General features: G+C 35.2%; 1 protein-coding gene across 5 annotated transcripts in view; it reads left to right on the top strand.

Moving 5' to 3' along the window:
* Window positions 1-19,275, top strand: part of BIRC6 (baculoviral IAP repeat containing 6) — a 192,248-nt gene that overhangs the window by 76,575 nt on the left and 96,398 nt on the right. For all 5 annotated transcript variants that reach the window (XM_062572049.1, XM_062572052.1, XM_062572053.1 and 2 more), the window contains 10 exons: window positions 929-1,144; window positions 3,486-3,669; window positions 4,100-4,255; window positions 5,904-6,037; window positions 7,587-7,740; window positions 8,494-8,610; window positions 9,588-9,742; window positions 10,949-11,075; window positions 11,895-12,005; window positions 18,473-18,606. In XM_062572049.1, coding sequence (XP_062428033.1) covers window positions 929-1,144; window positions 3,486-3,669; window positions 4,100-4,255; window positions 5,904-6,037; window positions 7,587-7,740; window positions 8,494-8,610; window positions 9,588-9,742; window positions 10,949-11,075; window positions 11,895-12,005; window positions 18,473-18,606 — 1,488 coding nt within the window. The remainder of the gene's footprint in view (window positions 1-928; window positions 1,145-3,485; window positions 3,670-4,099; window positions 4,256-5,903; window positions 6,038-7,586; window positions 7,741-8,493; window positions 8,611-9,587; window positions 9,743-10,948; window positions 11,076-11,894; window positions 12,006-18,472; window positions 18,607-19,275) is intronic.

The raw sequence follows: 19,275 nt of genomic DNA, 5'->3' as shown, positions 1-19,275 counted from the left end.
AGATTTTAATACTTCACCTACTAATCACTTTCTGTTGTTGCAAGCTGTGAGTAACTTAAGGATTCATTGCATTTAGGAGAAAGCTGAAACATTTGTCTTGGTAAATAGCTCTTTCTCTGGTCTACCTCAGTTTCTAGTACTTAAGTGAGATTATAAGAAGCATTTGTATTATCTAATATTAGACTGCTTGTATAGTTAATACAATGAAATGAATTGGTAAATGAGTGTCTTTAGGAGATTGGAGGATTAAAAGCACCTACTTTTCTCCACTGGATTTGTAAACCCTATGTCAAAAACCTATGGTAGTTTAGAACTTTGGGTATCAGAATGGCTCAGTTTGCAGTGGTCGATGGATATTTTATAATCTGTAAGTGTTAAGGGTTGTAGTTCTAGAGTATCAATTAAGCATAGAATACAGCATGAGCTCTTTATTGTCTTTGATTTCGAAGTTTGACTTAAAATTGTCTGTATAGGAGAACTTTTATTTACAAGCTTTAAACTGATTTTAGAAAGTGCTGATGATTACTAACTTGAGAAGTCAGCATCCTTGTAAGAGTAAATTTTGATTTTAGCTATTTCTGTAAGCAGTTGGATTCATGGTTACCCTCACTGTATATGCAGGTCTGGAAATACGAAAAAAAAAAACTTTAAAATGCCTGCTTTTTCTGTTTTATGGCAAACAAAAGCTTTGCTGGCACTTGTTGTGAGAAACAGAGTAATTTGGTTATGACTCTGTCACTTGACATGCCGTGTTGCCAAACTAAATTTGTGCCAGTAAAACCTTAATTCTATTCCAAATTCTCATCTATTCTTTGACTCTCCTTTCCTTTTCAAAATTTTATGCCTACTGTTGTTACCTCACATTTTCACTGGGGAAAGATAGAGAGCTTATTTTTAAAATGTGTAACCATTAATTTAATTTCTGCAGCACTTTAAGGACTTAATACGCTTACGTCGGACTGCAGAATGGCCTCGTTCTACATTAGATACAGAAGTATCCACAACAAAAGAAACTCCAGAAATTGAACCACTTCCATTTACACTGGCACATGAACGTTGTATTTCTGTAGTGCAGAAGCTGGCACTTTTTCTGTTGTCAATGGACTTTACTTGTCATGCGGATTTACTTCTGTTTGTTTGTAAGGTAAACAGAATATGGAACATCTTTCTATGCTTGCAATGGAGACCACATAAAATTAGCTTTCTAACTGATTTTTTGCTTGTGTGGTTAAAAAAAAATTACCTTTAGCATTAACATTTTTAATAGTTTCTAGTGATACTGTGTTTTCTGATCTGTCAGCTGTTGGGTAAATTGTATTGATATGATGACTTCAAAATTGTCTAAAAATTAGCTTTTCAAAAAGTTTTTATATAAGGACATTTGTACAGTTCTAAAATTACTAACATTAGTCAGTTATTCCAATTTTGGTATTCAGAAAGCTGATTTGACCTCTTTAAACAAAGTAAATCAGAAAATTAAAATAGAATTTTGAAGTCTAAATGCTGTTAGTGAGGTTTCTCTGAATGTGGTTTTCAGATTATCTTGTTTCCCCCCAGCTTGTTTCATCCTCAAGAACAAAGATTAAAGAGCTGAAGCTGGAATTTATTTCCTCCTGTCTTTTAGAAGACCAAGCATACAGGAATTTAGTTGTTTTATAATTTGAAAAATAGAGACTTAGTGGGAATACTAAGTAAAAAGCTGGTTGTTGCAGGGTAAATTTTGTACTGGAAAAGCTTAAAAAAGAAGAAAAAGGCTATTCCGTAGCTCAGTCTTTAGAAAACTTTAGAGTTAAAAGGCAACTGATTTTGGATAACAAGTCCAAAGCAAAGAAAAAAACTTATTCTTCACCTGTCTTGAATCTTGAGAGGAGGATTATATTGGCTGAATAAGTAAAAGTCAAATCTGCTTTCAGCCTTTTTTTTTTTTCTTCATAGGAACCATTACAATGGTATCAAAACTCTTTTCCAGCCTCTCAGCAAACCCTGCTATTGCACTAGGGGACAGTTTCCCTGTTTAGACTATCTCTTACAGATGAACAAGTGTCTTGGTCAGCATTTTGTCCCCTTCTCTTGTCAAACTGGAGGTCTCTGCAGATGATTGTTGAGGCTGAACTCCAATTTATAGACTTGACAAAAATTAGGTTGTTACACCAAAGCAAGAAAGTTTTGGTCAGTTTTATCTGTCACACACTAGACCCACTTAAATCCTATAGCTGCACAACACTTCATCTGTTTTGAAAGTGGAATGGAGGATCCTTTTTTCTAGACTAGGAAGTGTAACTGAACTGTTACTGAAAGTAAACTGTGTTTACTACTTAGCACTGCCAGTGTCAAGATTTGAAATTTTTCAAACGTGCTATGACTGGATGGGTTAGATGTTGCACCTAGGGAAGGAGTCATGTTGAAAGGACTTGAAGTTCTACCCAACTCCATCATATTTGATGGCTATAGTTGATAATCCTGTTAACTGCTATATTTTTGGCCATCACTCTTTATCAAGAAAAATCTTGGAACCAATATCTCAAATTAGACAAGTGCTACTTATTTTAAAATGAGGGCTTTTCTTAATTCATAGTTATTTCTGACTTCAGGTAACTTTAGCCAGTTTGTTACAACATTCCCAACCTAATGCATGAGTTCTGAGCATGGACTCTACAGTAAAGCATCTGCAGTTTGATATATTTTGGGGAAAGCCTATTCCATGGATCCAAGAACTTCAGATTTTTTTTTTTATATATTTTATTTATTTATTTATTTATTTTAAGTACTGTGGATTCTCCCAAGGCTGTTTGTATAGGAATTTTTTTTTCTCTCTCTTTTTTTTCTTCTTTGAGAAGGTTCTATTAAGTGTTATGTAGCATTCTTTTAAGAACTGATTTCAGGCATATAAGAATATTACAGATGATCCATGACCTTAATATGGACTATCCTAAACATGCTAGATTCATCTCTGACATTTAAGGAGTGGAATAGTGCTCCAGTTATGTTTTCCATTCCAAATTTACTCAATCTTTGAAGACTGCAATTAAGCACATGTTTCTTTTCTTTTTTTTTTTTTTTTTTTTTTTTTTTTTTTTTTTTTTTTTTTTTTTTTTTAGCATTATGTTTCTGTAAAAACATTCCTGAGATTAGTTTCCAGCACATTTTAAGAAAAGAATATGTGGAACTAAATGATGTAATAGAGTAGAGACCAAAGTGGTGCTCTTATGCCAGAAATGATGGACAGTGAAAGCTTTCTAATGGACAGTAAAAAGTTTCCAGCAATAGAGAGGTGAATTTCGTAGATGAAAAGTAGGACTACAGTTTGCCACTTTTGGGGAAGGTTGATGCTTGCATATTTTGTATTCTTTTTTTTGTCTGTGTTCTTATTTTTTTAGTAGTACAGTTTTGTATCTCCAGTTGTTAAACTTTGTCTTCATTTTGATGGATTAATACTTGTGGGGGCAGAATTCAGTGTAATTGTATTTCTCTTTTTTTTTTTATAGGTACTTGCTAGAATTGCAAATGCTACAAGGCCAACAATACATTTGTGTGAGATTGTGAATGAAACTCAGCTGGAAAGATTGTTGTTGCTTCTGGTTGGGACCGACTTTAACAGAGGAGACATCTCTTGGGGAGGAGCATGGGCTCAGTATTCTCTGACTTGTATGTTGCAGGATATTTTAGCAGGTTTGTTCGAAGCTTGTATTTTTCACAATATGTGTTTCACTGGAAACTTCCCCCCTTAATGTTTGGGGGGGGGTATTATTACATTAAGAGTCTAGTGCTCTGATTAAGCTAATAAGAAAAATCTTGATAGGCTTCTCAAAGCAAATTGAGATTACATTGGAGTAAATACAACTTGAAATCTTTGATTGTCAGTTAATCCTGAATCAGTGACTTGCGCATCTGAAAGTTAAGAATATTCCAATCCTACAATAATACAGTACACCCTGTTTATTTGGAAATTACTCAGAGCTCCTTCCCTTGAAGAAGTATCTCTTAAAGAACTTAGAGCTATGCAAAGGAAAACCAACTGTTGGCCCAGACACTGGCACATTGATTTGAAACTAGAATACAGTTTGAGCTAATAATGGAGTCTGCTTAATATAATGTGTAGGAGAGTTGTTGGCACCTATTGCAACTGAAGCTATGGAAGAAGGTGCTTTGGGAGAAGATGCTGGAGCTTCAGCTGGGGATTCTGATGACTCTCTCCAGCAATCAACCGCTCAATTAGTGGAGACCATAGATGAGCCGTTGACACATGACATCACAGGTAAACCTTTTAATCTGTAGCATATTTCAAATAGAAAGCTGCTATTTCATCAAAACTTTAAAATAATTATTGTATTCTTAAATCATTTTCAATTTTTTTTAACAATGTATGTGATGACAGAGGTCTTTAGGCACGTATGTATGTGTGTGTATGTGTGTGTATGTGTGTGCATGTATGTATATCAAACGTGCACACACAGAGAGCCAGTTAGGTAATTAAAAGTCTATTGCTTTTTAAGGACTCCATTGTCATAGGCACAGCATTCCATGTGTCATGCATAGCTGGAGAGCTGATGCTTTATTATTCATTTTTGAGTATGAACATAAGTAATACAAACTGGCCAACTATTAATATTTTAATCAGCAGAATTACTAGTTCATTTTTTTTAACCTGGTATTTACCAAAGTGAACTTAGCTTGCCGACAGCTTATAGTTTAGTTTTTTCATTCAGTTCCTTTGATAAGCAAGCATAAAATTTAGGTTTGGTTCTAATATGATATTGGTTCAGGAACTTGATTGTTACTGTAATGGATAACTTACTGATGTAGAATGTAATTTATAAACACAGTGTTTAATAATACTAACACCTGTACATTTAAAAAAGTTTGTTTTGAAAGCCTGTTTCCATTTCATTTTTTAGTAAAAACCTAACCTACTACTAATTATGCTCTACCAACTGAATAGATGTTAAAAGCAGAACTGTATTTTACTTTTCTTAAACCCTTTATACAAGGCAAAAGAGTAACTGAACGTGTTGGTTTGCAGAGGTTAATGTGAGGTATTGAATGTATACATGAGTGTTTGAAACTTACCATGCGTTTTCTTAAATTTGAAAGCATTTGAGTAGGCACTTTGATAGTACTCACATCTCAGTAAAATCACTGTTGAAACTTCAGTGTTTTTGTTCCTTTTTGGCTTTAGTTCTCAAATCAAGAAAAGGTAATAAACATTATTAATACTGATACACAGTGAGATTTCGTTTTGCTGTAGTGTGATGATTTAAAACCATTGCAGGTTTAGTATGATTTGGAGCGATTTTGGGGGCTGTTATAGAAGAGCAAAATTAAAGTACTGTTTTCTTTTTCAGATTGCCTTTAACTTTAATCCTAATTAAAAATTAGGCCCAGAACTAAATAGCTAAGTTGTCTTCGTTGCAATTGGCTAGGATCAGAAGAGCAGTTCTCTTCCATTCTAGACCCATGTGAAAAAGTGTGACATACTAATACTCTACATTCACTACTTCAATTCAAATACCTGTCTTGAAGAATGCTGAATAATTATTAACACGAAATATACATTTTTTTATATAAAGTTGAAATACATTTTCTTTCTACATTTTTTTTTGGAAACTATCAAAATATCAGTAGAGAATTGTTGGTGATAGGTTAATTTGTTTCTGAAAACATGGACAAAATATGAGCAGTCCTTCAACCTAGTTTTGTATGTTAACATTTAAAAATGGTATTTTTTTCTGATTTAAAAGTCAAATTTAAACTTTTTTAGAAGTTTTAAAAAGATAAATTTGTTGACATTCATTAACTTTTTCCAAAGAACTGTATGTATTAAAAGCACTGAAATTATCCACTAAGTATGTGATACAACCCTATTTTATACTTGGCAATATTAAAGCTGTTTTAATCATTCAAAGGTGCCCCACCTCTGTCATCTTTGGAAAAAGACAAAGACATTGACCTGGAATTACTGCAAGACCTAATGGAAGTTGATATTGATCCTTTGGATATTGATTTGGAAAAAGATCCCCTTGCAGCCAAAGTCTTCAAGGTAAGACATGCATGATTTTTCAAGATAACTCTTGTATATGAAACCTTTCTATTTTCCACTTTTAACTAGTGATATTTTATGTCATTAGACCTCCTTTTGCTTTGTGTAAAGGTTTTATGTACAATGACAAGAAAGAATGTAAATATGAAATGTGTTCACAGCTCAGATAAGCACAAAATATTTGCTTTTACATGAAGATATCCATATTTTGATGGGAGGTTCTGAGTTTACTCATAATTTAGCACATGGCAAAGATAACAGAAATAGAAAGAAGATCCAGTCTTGTTCATTTTGTTAAAAATCTAAGATCTATCTCAGAAGTAAATGATATTCTAAGTTAATACTGATTTTTCTACTTTTTTAAAAATTCTTACTCTTTTTATGACAAGGTCATTAGCAGTAGGTTAATCCTTAGACCAACTTGAGGCTGGGAATGGAAGTAACTAAATTCAAAGCTATCTTATCATGGAACAAAGAATTATTAGATGCTTTTTCATATTAAAAGGAAGTCTAAACATAATTATATGAGAGATAGTAAAATTATATTTAGATAGAATAGTAGTCAAGATATATTAAAGAAAAATATGGCTATAAAGAACCATAGCTGCTTGTAATAGTGTTGAGCCGCTTTTCTCTTATCCGTAATAATGAAATCCTTATTTAGAGTTTTCCCACTCCTCTCCATATGGAGTTAAAGCTTCAGCCTCATTTAATTTTATCTAAACTTTCTCACCACTTGCTCAGACGCTACTGCAATTTTTTTTCTTTCTTTCTTAATCTCTTTTGTGTCTTGCCTGTAATGTAAATATTTCTTTCTTTAAATCACACTTGAGCACAGTATTTCACTTGTTGCTTTGGGTATCAGTGTCTCCTTCCTTTTTCATTCTGCCATCATTTCATTTGGTATTACACTTCATTCTGCATATCTTCATGATTTCATTGCCTGATTGGATGTCCTCAATGAAGCAGCCAATAAAAAAAATCTATCCTCAAGATTTGCTCCTGCTATGCAATTTCTATAAAATAATTGAAACGGGATCTTGCCATTAGAAGTTAGCTAGGCATACATACATTGCTTTCATATAGTCTTATGTTACTGTTTTTTCTCATACAGACCCAGTACAAATAATCCCTAAGCCTCACTGAGGCCTCAAGGTACTTCAATAGTACAATTATTTGAATAATATAGTATTCTATCTTCATGAATAACTTCTCAAAATATCTGTGTAATACTCCACTTCGAAATTTATAGTATGGTACAAATGTGTAAATAAAAACTGATGGTAACATTTTCAAATTAGATTTTTTGAATCTCTGAGACACCTAACTAAGTTGTCGGATTTTGAAAATCACTAAGCCTTCAGTAGGTTATACAACAACAAAAATTGAAACGAAATTTTCTAAAGCTATTGGATCCAATCTTCTGGTTTTAATTTTTGTAGTTACCATGTTTCTTGTTAGTCATTACAAATTTTATTCTTTTACTTAGGCAGTCTAAAGAGTTGTTGAATTTTTTGTTATCTGTTTCTTTGTGTGTGTGTGTTTTAAGCCTATAAGCAGCACCTGGTATGATTACTGGGGTGCTGATTATGGTACCTACAATTACAATCCTTACATCGGAGGTGTTGGAATTCCTGTTGCAAAACCACCCGTAACTACAGAGAAGAATGGATCACAAACTGTAAGCGTATCAGTCTCCCAAGGTGAGCAGTGTAGTGAAATTCTGGTTTAGGGTGTCTTTTCTGTGGTGCTTCATTGCACACATCTACGCATTAAATAGATTTTAACCATCTTTGTATGCATTAAATGGAAAGAATTAAATTTTATATATGGCACAATTCTGTGATAAGCGGGAGAATGTTATATTTAAAATTGAGTCTAACAGAGCAGAAAATAATAGCTCATACAGTTAATTTTAAATCATTCCTGTTTTATGGGTAATTATAAAATTTGGAAGCTCTTACTGACTGATACTTTGTATAGTTAGCTGTATCTTGAGGAATAAGGTGGCACAGAGGTTTGGTTTGGAGGAGTATTGTTGAACTGGGGAGATAGCTGTTTCTCCTCTCACATTTATTTTGGTGAGAAATAGCTGTTAGTCCTTGTTTGTGGGGAGGGGGGGGGTGAGGGAGGGGATAAGCTTAAACATATGCAATGTTATACATGTGATATTTAAGTGACTATGAAAAGGTGTCAGTGTGTGTATGTTTCAGGAAAAAAATATGGTATTAAACTTAATATTCTGTTAATTATATATTTCACCCTACAAGAATCTTATGTTCAAAATTTCAACATTCTGTTTCTATTACACACACCTTCCTATCAGCGTTACTGATTTTTTTTTTTGTTTGTTTGTTTAGTATGGACAGTGTATCTATATTACTTGCAGAAGATGTTAGAGTAAATAAATGTCTCTGATAAAATTCAGTTTTATCCTGTTTGTTTGCCTTGTGTAGCTTTAGATGCACGTCTAGAAGTTGGACTTGAACAGCAGGCTGAGCTGATGCTGAAAATGATGTCCACCTTGGAGGCTGATTCCATCCTACAGGCATTAACAAACACATCTCCTACATGTAACTACACATTGTTAATTCATTCTCTTCACATAATGACCATGATGCTTTGAAATTTGTACTAGTTATTTTCTGCTGCCACTTAACAGCCTAGAAAAAACTATATTTCACTAGAATTTTATTGTGAGACTGAGCATTAGAAATATTGCTTTATTCATGTATTAGAATTATGTGTGTGTGTGTGTGTGTATATATATATATATATATATATATATATAAAATTCTGTGAAACTGGACAAATATGCTAGATTTCTCTTACGGCGCTAATTAGAGATATTGTTCTAATCTTCTCATCTAAGTACAAGTGAAACTTGAATTTCCTATTTTTGTGATTCTTAATTCTCCCCTTGGAAACGGCTTCATGCTTAACAGTGGAAAAAAAAATTGAGTAGTATTTTGAACCCAGCTGTCTAATGAGCTTTGTGTTGTAAAAACACCCGCAATGCTGACTGACATTTGAACGTATTTTCAGTGGGTTTCACTACCCGTCTGGTTGAAATGTGCTTCTTTGTAACTCTCCAGGGTACCCTAATGTGCATGCTGTTATCTGAATATCTGACTGCCGGTGATGAAGAGGATTTAGTGATATCCTTAGACTTAATTCTCCAGAAGCTTATTCTTGACTATGATAGTTCCACTGTAATGCTTAAAAGAGACTCCAAACCACAGTGTTCAAAAGACCCCCAGAAATATGTGTTTGGCAGGAACGGTGAAAATATGTATCTGTGGTCTCACTTTCTAAACACTGTTTGGAAAGATGGAGTTGTCTGGCATTCTAGTAGGCCTTTAACAGTATAGTAATCAATAGTCCTGCAGAACTGAACACTAAATTGAAGAAGTTCTCATAAATTATAAAATAAATTTCTTTGCCTTAATTTAATAATTATTTACTTAAATTTTATATTTACTTCTAGAAACTTTGACAAAATAATGTATGGATGGGGGCTTCTGTGTTTTGTTTGGTTTGTTTTTTCTAGTAACCCAGTCTCCCAGTGGAACAGATGATTCATTGCTGAGGGGGCTACATGCTGCAAACCAGAATGCTCAGTTAATTGTACAGTTGTCCTCTATACCCATGCTGAGTGCATGTTTCAACAAACTCTTTTCCATGCTACAAGTTCACCATGTTCAGGTATAGAATTATGAACTTTCAAATGTTTTGATATTATTTCCTTCTAAATTTGAAATTTGTTTTCCAAAATTTCTTCTTACTTCAGAAAGAATGGTAAGCAACCTGTTAGGTCAGACAGTTTATTACTTTTGAAATTGTCATGGAGAATAGTAACAATATTGTTATAAACATATGGAAAGCTTTTATCAAATAGGATATTTCTTGTTACAGTGGAGATTAACTGTGTGTACTTCTGCATATTCAAAAACACAGTTTGTAGTTTCAATGAAAGGTAGTTGCTACCTTTTCAGTGAAGATTCTCAGTAAGTTTGCAGTCTCCCATCAAAACCCAGATGGATAAAGCTGGGAGCAGCCTGATCTCATGATGTAGTTAACCCCTCTTTGATCAGAAGGTTGGAGTAGATAAGCTCCAGAAGTCCCTTCCAACCTGAATTTTCCTGTGATCCTAGAAGTTGAAAGCAGAAGCATGCTTTTTAGTTACGTTATTAACACTTTTCTTAATATATACAAAATGAACGCTGTCTGTATTATATATGAATGATCACCTGTTTATGTTTTAATTTGGGTATTTGGCTGCATCCTCAGTGGTTCCTTAAATATCTCCCACAAAACACAGTTTGTGGGATAAAGGACCTTCCTGAGAACCTCTAAATAGTGAATTTTCTCAAGGGAGTGATTCAGAGCAAGCATCTATGCCCCTCTGATAGTACAGGAGGTCTCCTACTAGTTAAATTGACTTCTGTGATTATGCATGATTTTGGATGACTGTTAAATGTCACTTGACTACATCACTGAGACATTCCAAAAGCTTACATGAAATCATGTAAGTTAAAACAGTAAATTGATCATATAGGTGTTTCTGAGCAGTGTGTAAAAGTGCCTTTTTTAACAGAAGTTTCAAGAGAAAAGAAACTTTACAAGAGGATTTAAACCAATTGAAAAGAAATGCATTACCAGAATACAGCAAAAGCATTTGTAAATTATGCTTAACTTGACTTGAATATTCTATTTATCAGAAGCTTCATATCCAGTAAAGGAGACTGTGCATTTGATTATTGTGACTGGAAACAGTAACAACTCAGAATGTAGATAAAGCTTTTTAAAATCAAAACAGGCAACGACTCTCATTTTTGGGTTCTGGGAAAATGTTTACTGATGGTGTCTTTTTTGTCTTTTTTTTTTTTTTCTTTCCTTTTTTCCCTTCAGCTTGAATCCCTTTTACAGTTATGGCTCACATTAAGCCTGAATTCCAGCTCCTCTGGAAGTAAAGATAATGGCGCTGATATTTTCCTGTATAATGCTAATCGAATACCTGTAATTTCTTTGAACCAAGGTAAAATGCATTAAATTTGGAAAATGAATTTGCAGGTGGTGTGGGTTAAGAATTTCAAAAATGCTCAATTTTTGCCTAATAAAATTCTTGTTAAGATCAGTGGTGGAATGATTTCTGTGTTCTTATTAAAGAGCTCTTGGACTTTTTTTTTTTTTTTTTTTTTACATTGAAACTCTGGAGTTAATATGTAATTAAGAGGCAGTTCCTTGAATATATTGTTGTGAAATCTCTTAAGAACTTGAACTGTAAAACTGGTAGTTCTTAATTCATCATTCTTTACTTTCAAGAAAACTTAAATACACGTCTTAGTCTAAGGCAGATGGTGCATCTGGATGCACCTCTCTGGTAAATTTATTTTCCTGATTAAAAATCCAATGCCTCGTGTATTATTATCAAAGGAGACTAATGAATGGGGAAGACTTGCTTTTTGGCTTCAATCTACTATCTAGTACAAAGGCATGTCTAATTCTTTTCTTATTTGAATTCAAGTGGTTTAAAAAAAAATCTGTGGTATCTTGTGCTGGTAGTTCAAAATTATACCTACTATAATAAGCCTGTTGCAGAGTTCCACAAGAGACTTTTTTGATGTAACTTGAGTTATTTATTTGCATCATTTCTTTCTGAGATATCTGGGTTTTGATGTTGCAGAAAATTCTTTAGGTCAGTTCCTCGGAAGTGTTGATGAAGGCTTCTTTTTCTAATTTCCTGAGTCAATAGTTGTCGAAACAAAGTAAATATAACAGGCTCTCTATAAAGTTCGTATTTTGACTGTAATACCCTGAAGATTAATGCCTGAAAAAACTATGTTTTTCTTGACAGTGTCTGTAACTAGCTTTCTGTCAGTCCTGGCATGGTATCCTAATACCTTACTCCGGACATGGTGCCTTGTGCTTCACAGCCTAACTCTCATGACAAATATGCAGCTTAATGGTAAGTTGTGTGTTTTTTTTATGTTGCCTGTTTTTATGATGTGCAAATAAGTGTTCATTCCCATCCCAAAGGCTATCAGAACTATCCCTTTCTCAGGTAAGTACTTTGTCGGCTCTCCATAACTTCAAGCTTTTTGAGAGTAGGCTTCTTGAATTTCTCATACCACAGAAGCTGAAACATTAGTGATAAAAGAAAAGGCCCTTACAAATAAGTTAGCAATGTCTTCTAAATAAAGGAATTCTAGAATGAGATAAAAATCATTGGGTGTTAGCTTTGTATTTGGGGAGCAGATAGCAGAGGGTAAGGATTAAGGCTGTGGGAAAGAGATTCATATTCTTCTGAGGCAGTAGGAATATTTCTGTACATATCCAAGCATTAGTTGCTGCTTATAGAAAGCTATAAGACGATAAGTCTCTAAAAGCTGAATTTTTTCAGAAAGAAATAAACCTCTTTCATTTCTCTTTCCTATGCTCATTAAATTATCTTGCATGCTGCATATGGCTCCGTAATATTTTACAAATAATCTCCCTTTGTGAATGAGATTTTGCTGCAGGTCAGATAAAGTTAAAGGATGCAATTTCTAAATGTCAAATTTTAGCTTCTGAATGGTTTGATATCATAGGGCAGCTTTTGTGGGGAATGCTTTTGTGGCCATATTCCCAAGGAATTCTAAAGAAGATACCAAGTCGTAAAGAGAACTTCAGAGACAAATCTTTGAAAACCTAGACCTAGCTTAGACCAAGTCAAAGCTTTCTTAAATACTGTTTTCAGTTGTTACTGAGATTGGTCAAGTACCGGCTACGTGTCAACTTTGTTTTGAGCTGAGTTTCTGTTGTATACCATATAGTTCTGTAATGCTTTAACCTGTGCAGTACTAATTGTTAATGTGATACTTCACTTTATTGACAAGTAAAGGTTATTCTTCTTTTATTCTTCTTTTAACCCAGTAGGATGTCAGTTATAGTTAATTGGGATGAAGTTGAGTTAGTCTTACTAGCAGTGTGTGATTATAAAATGAGGTTCTTTTCTCTTTACTACCCCAAAATCTAACACCCCCCTAAAAAAAAAGTTCATTTGCAGACTGTCTACACTGATTTAAAAAACAAAATGTAATTTTATTTGAATGATTGCAGATATAATAAACCTGTTTGTATGCAGTCACCTGGTAAAATAAGCAGGAAGGCAGCTCTTCTAAATATGAGAATTAAATAACCCATTTTGCCGTTTCAGAAACTGGAAAAAACATAGTAGATGTGTAACCAGTAATAGATGATCACTAAACTCTGCAGGTTGGCATTTGAGCTGTGAGTAGACCCCATGATAGCTGTTCTTCTAGACCATTGGATCAAAGTAGTCTTAGTGAACTTGCTTCTTAAATTAGCAGCATTGTTATTTAGTTCAAATTCATTGTTGTCATTCAACAGGTCATATTCATGTCTGGTCTTTTTTTTTTTTTTTTTTTTTTTTTTTTTCCTTAAAAAGGGCCTTTCATACTCTTCCATCCATTCAAGATCCAAGGCCTTGCCTTATTTGGATTTTGTGTTTTCTTTTTGAACCCTCTTCTGACTTCTGAATTACTCTGCTCTCAAGACTGCAGGTTCAGTCATCATTATTACATCAAGAGTAAATGCTAAGCTCTTGTCATTGACCTTCCTGTCAGATCAAAAATAGTGTAGTCCTTGAGATCTCATCCTAATTTTATTTTCAAAGCTATTTCTGACTTTTTTTTCCCAAAACCCCAGACTTCTCCAGTAGTTAATCAGGATTTGTTTTTGTGGGTTTTGTTTGTTTTATTAGTTTGGTTTTTTATAGTCTGAGCATAGTGCCGATTTCTTCCAGGAATTGTCCTTTTGGGGGAATTTGTGAGCAACTGCCCTGTGGCGCAGGTCATTTTGTGATCAGAAAATCCTATTTCACTCTCCTATTATATGGCTAATAAGTATCTTCAGAATATGAGAGCTCAGGCTGTGTGATTTTCATGCTTCGGAAACACGAGAGGCCTGCAAGATACTGTGCAGGGACTACCACCACCACTCATTTCAGTTCAGAACAATGACCTTCATTTGGCTACAAGATCCAGTAGCAGATTTTGGAAGGATTTTGTTTTAAATCAGTATTTGGTGGATGACAACTAGAATCCTTTAATTCCATGTAAGGGAAGGTGGGTACAAGCAAATCCACAGTGATATCCAACTAAGAAAAACTTTAGAGCTACTTTTGCTCTAAAGTAAATGGCTGTCATCTGTCAAATCTTTCTGATAATGCATTTCCTGGAGATCTGTTTCTGTAATAAGAGCTATTCATGCTCTCTTCACATGCACTTTTGCGTTATCTGTTCTTATGTTGGCAGTCACCAGAAGCACAGAAAGAGCAGAGTTTTGAGTATAACCGTAATTGACAGAGTAGATCATGTAGATGATTTCTTTGAAATCTGAGTTAATGTCAAACAGAGCATATCAGACAAATGTAGAATGAAAGTGGACTTTTATACTGCAGTACTACTTCCAACTGTTTTTTTAAAAAAAAAGCCCAATAAAACAATGTAGGAGGCAATGAAGACGTAGTTATTCAGTTATGGCATCAACCCTATCATGAAACAGTGGAAAGACTACAGAGTGGTTAAAACAAGAAGGAAATGAGCTGAAGGTTAGCATATAGGATTTGCTACCGCTTGATGGTAAGAGAAGATGAGGTGGGACTACCATGTTCAAGGAAGTTCTGACATAACATCTGCCTGTATTAAGAAGCAAAGTCTTCACAGAAAAGTCCAATTTAATCAACTATTTACAGTACAACCCTAACAGTGAAGGCACATGCAGTAGGAAAAAGCTGGGAGTTTTTAAATAATGATGTCTTCAAAGAAACACAAGTGAACAAATTAAATGACTGAAGTTAAATCTCAAACATGCCTTTTCATAGAAATGCAAACACAGGTCTTCTAAAAGTTGCAATTTCAGTCCATTGAAAAAGGAAAAAAAACAGTAATAGCAGTTTCACTTATCATGCTATTACAATGATTGAAGGCTTCATAGAGAAGGAGACAGCATTTTTGATTAATGCCTTTGATTCAAGGTCTTAGAAGAAAATGAAGTACCTTCTATCTTCAAAGGTTCAAGAATGCAGGAAAGTATGATAGAAATCTATTTCAAATAAAAAGATTTTGAGACTTTTGCATACGCATTTAACTTAAATGTTCAGTGGTTTCAAACAAATTCAAGTGGCATATAACTTGGAACTGGATTCCTATTAAAAGTTTGAGTATGCAGTTACACTGAAGCAACAAAAAGTTGCAGAAGTTAGTTATGAAAATAGAATAATTGAATTCAAATTAACTTTGAAACTTATCAAGGCTTCTCATTTTGATTAGTTATGTCAGCAAGAGCTTAGTATGATTTTCACAGAATCACAGAGTGGTTGAGGTTGGAAGTGACCTCTGGAGATCATCTAGTAAAATCCCCGTGCACAAGCAGGGTCACCTGAAGCACCTTGCACAGGATCGTGTCCAGATGGGTTTTGAATATCTCCAGAGAAAGAGACTCCACAACCTCTCTGACAGCCTGTTCCAGTGCTCCATCACTCTCACAGGAAAGAAGTTTCTCCTCACGTTCAGATAGAACTTTCTGGGTTTCAGTTTGTGCCCACTGAATCTTGTCGTTTCGCTGGGCACCACTGGAAAGAGTCAGTCCCATCCTCATGACACCCTCCAGATATCTGCAAACATTGATAATATTCCCTCACAGTCTTCTCTTCTCCAGGCTAAACAAGCCCAGCTCTTGTGGCCTTTCCTCAGAGGGGAGATGCTCTGGTCCCCTAATCATCTTTGTAGCTCTATGCTGGACTCTCACCAGTAGTTCCATGTCTCTCTTGCACTGGAGAGCCCAAAATTGGACATGCTAGTCCAGATGTGGCTGCAGCAAGGCTGAGTAGAGGGGCAGGATCACCTGCCTTGACTGCTGGCAGCAGTCTTCTGAGTGCACCCCAGGACACTGTTGGCCTTCTTGGGCACAAGGGTACTTGGCAGGCTCATGGTTAACTTGTCCACCAGCACTCCCAGGTCCTTCTCCACTGATCTACCTTCCAGCCGGTCAACCCCCAGCCTGTACTGGTGCATGGGGTTATTCCTCCCAAGGTGCAGGACCCTGCACTTGCACATGCTGAACCTTATGAGGTTCCTCTCTGTCCAGCTCTCCAGCCTGTCCAGGTCTCTCTGAATGGCAGCACAGCCCTCAGGTGTGTCAGCCACTCCTCCCAGCTTGGTATCATCAGCCAGCTTGCTGAGGAGGCACTCTGTCCCTTCATCCAGGTCACTGATGAATAAGTTGAACAAGACCCGACCCAGTCCTGACCTCTGCTAGCTACAGGCCTCCAACTAGACTCTGTGCTGCTGGTCACAACCCTCTGAGCTCTGCCATTCAGCCACTTCTCAGTCCACCTCACTGTCCACTCGTCTCATCCACACTTCCTGAGCTTACCTATAATGATATTATGGGAGACAGTGTCCAAGGCTGTGCAGAAGTGAAGAGGGACAATATCTACTGCTCTTCCTTCATCTACCCAGCCAGTCATTCTATCATAGAAGGCTATTAGATTGGTGCAGCATGATTTTCCCTTGGTGAATCCATGCTGACTACTCCTAATCACCTTCTTTGCCTCCCCATGCTTAGAGAGGACATCCAGGATGAGCTGTTCCATCACCATCCAAGGATGGAGGTGAGGCTGACTGGCCTGTAGTTTCCTGGCATCTTCTTGTCCTTTTTGAAGACTGGAGTGACATTGGCTTGCTTCAAGTCCTCAGCCTAGCAGTCACATCTGTCAGCTCCCTCAGCACTCTTAGTGCATCCTATCAGGAATTTTAATTGTAATTTGGCTTAAATTTCATGACTGATTATAAACTGAGGAAAAAAAAACTGAATATATTAGTTATAACTGTATGTGCAAGAGCTACGAGCTTACCAAATTAGTATCCTTACAGACCTCACTATCACTTTCCTTTCCAATTTGTGTCATGACATCTCAAAAACAACAACAGCAAACCTATAAATTTAGTTTTCTTATAGGGAAAATCAGAATATTATGGGTTTTTTGCTTCTCTAAATGTTTGGAGTTGTAGATTCAAGTTCATTTTCCACTGATCAGTTCATCCAGATTGGTGTTTCCAGGGCACAGCTTGCAGTGGAAGTTGTGTAGTTGGCAAAAGTTCAGTCTTTCTTTCACAGAAAATACTGTGGGATGGGTTATTACTTTGATGAAATAGCAATAGCTGCAGTTGAATAGGTCTTAGCCATACATAATTGTTTTACTACTGATAATGATATATCAGTGAGAAATGTGTTCCATATCACTGTAAAGGCAATACTTTCCACCCTAGATTTTTTGTATTAGGTAAATGCAGAAAACTGTTTATAATTTAAGGAGAAATCTTACAGTAAACTATCTCTTCTTTTCTTTCTCTCCTTCCGTCTTCCCCTAGGGATTTCTTCTTATGGCAAGTCTCTTTCCAACACTCTTTTTATTTCAGTGCTCTAGATGCTTTCCAATTGAGATAGAAGTAGTCAGGGTTTAATACTGGTTTTGACTGAGACTTTTCACTCCTGATTGGATTACTGTTTAGTTTAAGGAAATTGAAGTAGGATGATGAAAACTCTGATAAAAACAGAATGACCAGGTTTTTAGGTTTTTGTTCTTTTGCATCTTTCCTACTCAGGTATCTTATTATGATCCAGTGGATGCCAAACTCTTCTGTACCAAAGATGCATTGGTACAGAAGATTTTAGTTTAAATGTGGGATAAAATCCAAAACAAATCATACCTTCAGCATGTAATAACCTGAAATAATTAGAGAGGTAAAACATGGTAAGAGTATTTTCATTCAGTTAGATAGGTATGTTTTTCTGAAGTCATGATTTGAGTTGATTGTATATACAACTATTGAATGAGTAAGATTCCACATCTCATAAAAATTCATTTGTTTGATCATTGAAGGATGTATTTTAACTCTACTTCGAGTCCCCAAAGCCCCTATCTATTAAGCTACCTGCAGTTTTAGTCAATAATGAGAAGTCTGAGAGTGCTGTGGACAAACACATCTTGATTGCATACAGGATAATAGAATGTGTGGTATCTGCCTGATAAAGTAACACATGCACTTAAATCTTAATAAATTGTTGGACTAATAGAGAGAAACAGGTAAAACTGAATATATTGCTTCTACAAAGTGCAACTCTATTTTCAGGAATGTTCTCTTAACAAACTTAGAAACACAGCAAACAATTTTGGGGGTCTATACTTAGATACCTAACAGAAAACAGTATATTCAAACTTGTAGCCATGAGTAAGCAACTTTTGGTAGCTCATTCTGCCTTGAATATGTGTGCAGGATAAATTAAGTATAATGGATAAACAGTATAAATGTTTTTACACTTAATGCATAAGACTAGAAATTTACTTTTCACATGTTTATTTTTAAGCTGGTCCAAGCAGTGCCATCGGAGCTCAGGAAAGTACTGCCCAATTGTTAGTGTCAGATCCCAACCTCATTCATGTCTTGGTGAAATTTCTTTCCGGCACCAATCCTCATGGAACAAATCAACACAGTCCACAGGTAACTAGCAATTAATATAACAGAATAACCTTTCATAATAGAGTTTTAGTATACTTGATATGAATATGTGTTTTTCATAATGTGTTATAGCTGTGGCGTGTTTTATTTTTGGTCTTAGCTGGTTCTGATAAACAACTACAGGGAAGATCATACTCATTATCCACTATGAATATTATAACTCGTAATTATTCTTTCCTTTTGGCTAACCATTAGGAGACTTTCCATAGGGAGACGATATTATGTGTTATATTAGTGACAGAGTTCCATGGGGGAGGGGGGGTTATGGAAAAGTTGCATGGAAAAGTAATAGAGTTCAGTTAACTTCCTGAAATCAGAATAGGTTGGGGTAAAAATGCTGATGAACATTAAGTTTAAATAACAAGAAAAGAAAAAAAGAAAGACCACAAAAATGAATGTCATACACTTGTATTTTCTGCCTGTTCTGTGAATTAATGTGTCAGTTACTATTTCTTCTAATTTCAGCTAAGAGTTTATTGCTCTTTGTAGTCTTTGAGATATCTGTGAATGGTGACAAAAAAGAGTCAACTTATTTGTATGTAATGTAAGCGCCTCCTGGAAAATGTGTCTTTTTTTTTCCCAAAACCTAAACATTGTACAATATTGTTAGTCTAAAACACTTTCATAAATGTGTAGTTTATGAAAATCCAT

Source organism: Rhea pennata, chromosome 3 (genome assembly GCF_028389875.1).
Source record: "Rhea pennata isolate bPtePen1 chromosome 3, bPtePen1.pri, whole genome shotgun sequence".
Lineage (NCBI taxonomy): Eukaryota > Metazoa > Chordata > Aves > Rheiformes > Rheidae > Rhea > Rhea pennata.
This window is presented reverse-complemented; position numbering and strand designations above follow the sequence as displayed.